An 8,252-nucleotide genomic window follows, 5' to 3' on the forward strand; every position below is an offset into this window, starting at 1 on the left:
TTATCACAAGAGCAGGACGGACAAGAACGCGTCATTGCTTACTATAGCAAGGTCTTCACGAAGCCCGAACGCAATTATTGCACCACCCGACGGGAGTTGCTGGCCATGATCAAAGCCATCACCCATTTTCACCACTATCTACTGGGCCGGAAGTTTGTTATTCGAACCGACCACGCATCGCTGACATGGATGTTGAGCTTCAAGACACCTGATGGTCAGGTCGCCCGATGGCTGGAACGCCTGCATGAATACGACTTCGACATACAACATCGTTGCGGCTCAAAGCACACCAATGCCGATGGTCTCTCTCGTAGGCCATGTAGCGAAAAGTGCAAGCAGTGCTTGAGCATTGAAAAGCGCAGCTTCGACACGCTTAACGCACTAACCAACCTACCCTGCGACTACGAAGCGTGGACGCCAGAAGAGCTCCGAAACGCTCAACTTGACGACCCGGACATCGGCCCATTAGTAAGATGGAAGAGACAGAATAACAGGCCCCCTCCTAAGGAAGTATCTCGGCTGTCTCCGGCCCTCGAGAGTTAATTGGCGCAATGGGACTCTTTGCTGCTGCGCAACGGTGTTCTTTACCGACGCTGGGAGTCCGCTGCGGGCAACTCTGTTGTTTGGCAACTGGTGCTGCCAGGAAGACTCTGCTCTCAAGCGTTTCATCAGCTGCACACAAGCCCTGAAGGAGGACATTTCGGCGTGAACCGCACCCTGAAAAAGATTCGGCAGCGCTTCTACTGGCTGCAGTGCAAATAATGACGTAAAGCAATGGTGCCGTCTATGTGACATCTGCGTCTCACGGAAAGGTCCTCACGTAAAACAGCGAGCACCGCTTCAAGAACATGTCACGGGAGCACATTTTGAATGCGTCGGCATTGATGTGCTTGGACCGTTTCCTCGATCTAAGCTTGGCAACAGGTTCCTGCTGTTCATTGTTGACTATTTCACGAAGTGGCCGGAAGTCATTCCTATACCGAGTCAGACCGCCTCCGAGATCGCCGACGCTCTGGTGAGGAACTGGATTACACGGTATGGAGTTCCCCTGAGCATCCACTCGGACCAAGGCAGGAGCTTCGAATATCGGGTGTTCCAAGAAGTGTGCGAATTGTTCAACATGAAAAAGACAAGAACGACGCCTCTCCACCCGCAGTCAAACGGTTTAGTCGAGAGGATGAGTCGAACGATCCTACAACATCTGTCCATGTTCGTCAGTGATCAGCAAGATGACTGGGATAGCATCGTGCCTTTGTTTTTGTATGCATATCGCACGTCTGCTCATGAGGTCACTGGCTATACGCCTGCCACAATGCTCTTCGGTCATGACCTTCGCATGCCCTGTGATTTAGCCCTTCCACGAGCATCAGAGCCGACCACAAACCCTGCGTCCTACGTAGGTGAACTGAGAACAAACCTCGAGCGGGTGCACGCATTTGCTCGACAGCGTTTGGCGAGCGGCTTGGATCGCATGAAAGCCCGGTACGACGAGCATGTCACAACACGCCCGTTCTCTCCAGGGGAGAGAGTATGGCTTTACAACCCGATTCGCAAGAAAGGACTGTCTCCGAAACTGCAGCGTAACTGGCAAGGACCTTTCATCGTCATCAAACGTCTCAGTGGTGTGGTCTATCGCATACGTCGCAAGGATAGGTCACGGGCCCTCGTGGTCCACCGCGACCGGCTGTGCTTGTATCAGGGACTTCTGTAGGACTTGCTTGGTCTTTAAAGGACGGGAGGGGGATAGTGTAGCGGAGACGCTGAGTGTGGGGTGAACAAAAAACATAAAAGAGAAGCAACCGGCACGCGACGAAGGGAACGCGCTCGTCGTGCTCGTGCGTGTGCGCGAGGCAGTTGGAAGCCAGCCACCGAAGATGTCGGACGTCTCTGTGCGGTGATTAAACCAGTTAAAAAGGAAAGCAGAAATTGTAACAATACAGTTTATGTCTTGAATAACGCAGATGTGCGCAAAAATAAGGCAAACCGTGCGCAAACCAGGTCGAATCTTGTCGTACCGAGATGCGCCCTTCGTGTTAAACGGGGTCACCGGCCGATCGGATCCAGTGTCCCCGACAGTGGGGCGAAATCCTTGGAACAAATTTGTGCCTCCGCTGACGTTGGCCGACAAAAGAATTCAGCGCCTTTTGTGTTAAACAGAGTCTTTTGAGTTAAAAGGGGTCACCGGACGATCGGACCCAGTGTCCCCGACAGAGGGGCGATCGTCCGGTGACCTTGAAATCCTTGAACAAAATTGTATCTCCACTGACCTTGACCCACAAATTAGAAAACAAAAAAATTTAGCGCCTTTTGTGTTATACCGAGGTTTGTGGGTAGTCAATCAACCAAGATTGAGCACTTTGACGTGGACATTTTGACCCCTTTTGGATATTCGTCTACATGGACATTTCGACTCGATGGACATTTTGACCCGATTGGACATTTCGTCTCGATGGACATTTCGACTCGATGGACATTTTGACCCGATTGGACATTTCGTCTCTATGGACATTTCGACTCGATGGGCATTTTGACTCGATTGGACATTTCGTCTCGATGGACATTTTGAATCGATGGACACTCTGACCCGATTGGACATTTCGTCTCGATGGACATTTTGACACGGGTGTCACGTGGCCTATTGGACATTTTGACTCGATGAAAATTTCGTCTCGTTGGACGTTTTGACCAGAGGTTCCCCCCCCCCCCCCCCCCCCCCTTTCCTGGAGGCAAGAGCCCAACGAGATGGAGATCGGGAGATTACAAAAAAATTGAACCAGTTTCAGTTTAAGTGTGAGCATAGCCTCCTATATACTGGCAAAGCCTGGCAGATCGCCACGACAAGCCGCCGCCGAAATGGAAAAGGTGGAGCGGTAGAAAACGGATGAGAGGAGAGCCACGTGACTGGCGCCCCGCCAGGGCGAGACGCCGAAGCACACTTCCCCCGAGCGAATAAGTGTGGTTCGGATCCTCGCCGCTGCAAAAGCTGTGCGTTGACGTCCAGGTTCTCCTTTAGGTTCTCCGAGAAATGGCTTTTTGGCGCTTTGTGATACCAGATCCTTGCGCTCCAAATTGGCGACCGGGCACTCTATGGCTCCTTCGTGGAACTTCCAGGCTTTGTGAGTATAGAGGAGGCTATGGTCTGAATAAAACCCGTGCGTTCACTTTCCCGCACAACACTCGGAGAGCCAATCACCGCAACTTGCGGAGGCAGCTCAGCGAATGACGATGCAGAAACATATGTTTAGACCAAAAAACGCAGTCTGAGTCGTGACATCAAGCAATGCAAGCGTGACGTTTTGCATTGCTTAATGTCACAAGTCAGACTGTGTTTTTTGTTCTAAACATATGTTTCGGCATCGTCATTCGCTGAGCTGCCTCCGCAAGTTGCGGCGATTGGCTCTCCGACTGTTGTGCGGGAAAGCAGACGCACGGGCTTTTTTATGAGTGTAGATACAAAAGCGAGCTCCGGGCTTTCAGCGTCCCTGCCAAGCACGCGCGCTCGTGCAGTGCAAGGCGCAAGCACTGTTCAGGGCCACATGCTCGTGCTTGTAGCGTGAGCTGCGTCTCAGTATTAGCGATGTGCGCGACCAAAAGCGTCGCTGCGGTCAGTTTTTCCCGATTGGCCAAACCATGGGCATATGAGCATTGTCAGAGTGTCAATTCGGACGGTGTTAGTTTCGGATTGTGATGCCTCCTAGCTTCCACTGTGCTTTTTAAACACACCACCGAACTCGTCGTCGCACCTGAAGGTAAGTAGCCAGGATAACAACTGGTGACGTCACGGCGAGGCAAATCCCAGTCGTGACGTCATGGATGGAAACCATAAGAGGGAGCCACCGAAACATCTCGGCGCTAATAACCGAGTACTTCCAAATGGTTACAGCACTTTTCGCTTCATTTAGTGAGAAGATACACTTCGCGGGGTCGTGGGCCATCAGATAAATAGTATTAAAAGTGATCATTCCGAAAGTTTCTCCACTAAAACATAAACGGTAGTTAAGTAGAACTCAACTTGAATTATCTTGTCTACTCTAGTTTATATAAAGCACGGTTGTCACAAACGAGGCCTCATTCGATTATGTAGAAAGCATTGTGAAACGAGTGACTTTGTTTAGAGGCAATTTCTTATTTCACAGTATATCGATTTGTTCATGATCACGCATACGTCAGGTACGCCAGTATGCAATGATGTAGAATATAATTCACATACCTTACGCAAAGACATATACATAAATATGTTACCCTCTCACACATACACGTACACATATAAAGTTACTACATTGAACGGCCGAGAAATGGGGCCCGTGGTGTCCTCAAATTACCAGCCATGCACGGGTGGCTGTTCAGGCAAAACATTCGGGCATTTCACGTGACCGAACCTGCAACAGTGTCGAAGAACAGCGACCTCGAAAACACTTTTGGGGGATGTCGAAGCGATGTCCGAGAACTGTCCACTGGCAGCCGCAATTTCAGCAACAATATTCCAGCATATTCGACGGTTCATCGATGACCAAGCAAGCGTCTTCTTGGTTCTTGCTGGAAGCGCTTCGACCAAGCGCGTGTAGTGCACCCAGGGAAGAGCCTCTCGTTCTTTTCCAAGGTACTCGACCGCTCTCAAGAACTTCTCGTACGATCTGTATCCTGCGTGGGCAAAGTGGAAGAGGTCGTCCAACATCTTTGCCCGGTTGGGCACCGGGATGTCCGTGGGGTCCCTCCGTAGTTGCCTGATGAGGTGGTCCCAGTTCTGGTTTTGATAGTCGACTCTGTAGACACCCTCGGTGTAGACGTCGATAAGAACCCAGTCGTTGAAGTGCGCTTGGGGAACTTTGAGCGTCATTTCCAACGTTGTCATCCAGATGACCATAGCCGTGGCGTCGATCTTTTTAGGCTCACTGGCGTACGTAAACGTGATCGGAATGGGCCAAACCGGACGAGGGGCTTTGCTCTTCACACAGTTCGGCCCACAGAAAGGTGTCTGTACCAAGTGGATGGTTTCAGCGTCTAGGCGGGACACGTTCAAGCAAGGATAATCAGGATGGGACCTCCAGTAGAGGGCATACTCTGGAAGAATCTCGATGCCGCTGGCGTCCTTCAAAGCACTCCAGAAATCAGCTTCGTTAGCGGTGCCGAGATTGTAGCCCTCCAAATATTTGAAGGTAGCCTTCTGAAAGCTGTCCTGTCCAATGGCAGCCCGAAACATAGACAGAAGAGACACAGCGGTGTGATCCACTGTATGGTCAAACAGAACGCTAGAGGTGTTCGACAAGACAGCGTATCCAACTGCGCTCGACAGTGCAGCGAAGCGATAGGCATGCAGAACATCGTCCATTAGCCACTGCGGCTTGATAAGCTTGAGGACCTTGATGGCATAAAGAAGAGCAAGGCTATTGTCCACCCAGGGACCGACCGACCGGAGCTCTCCGAACCAAGTTCTCAATATTTCTAGAGCTATCCGTAGCGAAGCTAGTTCGAGGTTCCAATGCGAGTTCACGTTCATGAAGACGTCTGCCCTGATGACGAGGAGGCGCCAGGTTGAGTGGCACGCGCGCGGAAAGCTGCGGATGACGAGAAGATCGAGTCCCTTGACCGGGAATGCTATACCGGTTGCCTCGGCAGCTTTCTCGATGATGTCGGTGCAGAAGCCGAGCAGGTAATGTAACTTCTCGGCTTCTTCAGGTTGTGCTCGCAGCGAGGTAAAGCCGTCCGTTGTCTTGGGCAAGTTGGTAATAGCCAACCCGAGTTGATACGACGGAATAGGGGCTGTGCGCTCGAAGACACTCAGCACGCGGCCGTCGTCTTGCTGCAAATCTTTCAGAGGGTCCCAGCTTGAGAGCGCGGCGAAACTGGAGTTTGGTCTGGAAAGTAAGACGGTGAACGTCATCTTCACGTCCAGATCATCGAGACTCGGGATCATCATGGGTACATCGGCATGCTCCAGGAAGGAAGCCATTGTGAAATAGGAATCGAAGACTTCCCTGAATAATCCTCGCCGTCCATAAACTTGGAGGTGTCTCTCGTAGCGAATCGAAAGCCTGTAATCGGTTTGTGGTTCAAGATTCCAGTCAAGGAGAAGCGTCACGAATGATGATCTTTCGCGGGCTTGGATTACTTTGGGAGTTTCGGAACCTGTCGGGAAGCTCATTCGGGGTCTTACACTAATGGCCAAAAGTGTAAGGTCGGCGGCGTAGAGCCTAAGAGAGTTAGTGGGGCGAACGCAGGTAACGTGAATGGTGACGTTTCCCATAAACTTCAGGAGATCGGTCTCAATATTTATGTCGTAATGATGCGGGATTATGTCGAGTTCGAGGCCTCTGGGCAACGGCTTTCGGGTGGGAACCGCCTTTGTGGGCGCCCCTGTGACACGAACCATTACTATGAGCGGAAAAAGGACGGCGAAGGTGATGGTTACCACGGCTCCGAGGGAAGCTGATACGCATACCACGCAGAAGTTTCTGTAGAGAAATGACCGCGTGGGTTGCGTGGACGGCGTCGGAGCTGGCGAACTGCCGACCTCCTGACTAGCGAGGTCTGTCGTCGTCGTTTCGGAGGTCAAGTCGTTCCTGATGAGAGCTCTGGTTCTGGTGTTTTCGAACATGGTCTGGCTTCTTTCACGTACTTCCTGGTGTTGAACAGATGAGAGGTGCCGTTGATAGAAATTGGGTATCGAGGCGTGAATATGGTCCCGTAGAAATGAAGTTGCCCGATGAAGATTAACGAGAACAGTCAAGGTAGGCACGATGATAGAACGGCAGCGAAACTGGGCGGCCTCGCTCAAGACTCAAAACACGCGGAGAGCGGTCGCGCGCCGGGCTTCAGTGTCACGCGTCACCGCGTCTGACGAGTTTCGTCTGTCGTCTTTTTTTAATTTGTTTCTGACGTGCATGTATGTGCATGTATTTGTTAAGCACGTGCTGTCAGCTCACCAGTCAGTTTGACTACACTGTGGTTTGACTACGCCACCACTGCCGCAATGCATCGAGGGAACTGTAGTCTTTCTTCACGTGAGACAACCTCGATGGAGCTCCGGACGTGTATAGCACGAGGCGGCACGAGCCCCCTCGTACACTGCCGTTTGCCTTCTCTGAACTAAAGTTATGGCGGCGTCACGCATGCCGCGAACGCTTGGTGAGATCGGTCTATAGGAAGTATTCACTGGCGGCCATAGCTGTGTGCTAGACTGCTGAGCGCGTGCTGATGGCGAGCTATCACAGTTCTTTTGTAACGTGCATTCCGCACCCTCAAGATAGCCGGTCTTAGCAGCCTATTAATGTGGGCTCGCTCAGAGCATGCGCTCCAGACATCACCCACAGATATGGCACCCAGTGAATACTCCTAATTGGTAGGGTTTCCACCTTCAAAGCTGTGGATCTTAAAGAACAGCAAGTTGTATTACCCACAGTGTGTGCTGTGGACCACGTTTGATGACATGGCGTCCTGGCTGGTGCATCATGCGAAGCATCTGCAGCAAATCTGTGTAGGTAACTTTGATAAACTTGCAACTGAAAAGACTTCTGGCCACAGCTACTTTTTAACGCGATAGTGTTTAGGGGCTCGTGTCGCAGAAAATCCGGCGGCGGCGGCACTAAAAAATCTCAAAATGCACCGCGCGCAGCCACGTGTGTCACACGTGGCTGTGCGCGTTGTAATATGGGATTTACCCGCTAAATTTAGCGTAACATTTTCCCGCCAAATTTAGCGGATCGATAGGGTCATGACGTCACAGCCACATGTGACGTCACATGATACGTGACGCTACCAACTAGACCACGCACACACGCTTGCCAAGCCTGGGAACGAGCACGCAGAGGCTTCAAAAACGCGCCAGATTGAGCAGCCATAGCCGACCCTCTCTTGTCTTACCGAGATGCCGAGCCACTGAAGCTGGCGTTGACGACCCTCCACAAAGTCCTATGCTGAGGAGAAGGACACAGTAGCAAGCAACTAAAGTGGCAATAACCTGTCCTACTGTGGGAATGATGAAGCGAAGCGAACGAAATAAGAGGGAACAAAAAGTGAAGGTCGGTTATTGTGGCGCCCATACACAGCTGCTGCAGAGCGTCCATATGAGAAAGCTTTGCGAACGGGACCTGATAACGCTATTCGCGTCTCCAGCTCGACGCTCGCCCTCCCGCGGCGGAAACGGGAAGCGCTCTAGTGAGGGTCCCCCGACTCTCCTGCTCAGCGGGCATGGCGGAACTGCTCGCGATCATGGCTCGCGAAATGTCGTTTCCGAATGTAAACAAGACTCTTCA

The 8,252-nt window shown here is 51.7% G+C and overlaps 1 protein-coding gene across 1 annotated transcript; it reads right to left on the reverse strand.

The window, feature by feature from the left end:
- Positions 1–330: 330 nt before the first annotated feature.
- LOC8050894 (glutamyl aminopeptidase-like) lies at positions 331–5,950 on the reverse strand. The gene is made up of 2 exons (XM_042294252.1): positions 4,478–5,950; positions 331–441 (listed from the first exon to the last, which is right to left on the reverse strand). The coding sequence occupies exons 1-2, from the start codon at positions 5,948–5,950 to the stop codon at positions 391–393; spliced, it is 1,524 nt and encodes a 507-aa protein (XP_042150186.1). The 3' UTR covers positions 331–390.
- Positions 5,951–8,252: the final 2,302 nt, after the last annotated feature.

The sequence above is a fragment of the Ixodes scapularis genome, unplaced genomic scaffold, assembly GCF_016920785.2.
Source record: "Ixodes scapularis isolate PalLabHiFi unplaced genomic scaffold, ASM1692078v2 PGA_scaffold5__190_contigs__length_132052651, whole genome shotgun sequence".
Lineage (NCBI taxonomy): Eukaryota > Metazoa > Arthropoda > Arachnida > Ixodida > Ixodidae > Ixodes > Ixodes scapularis.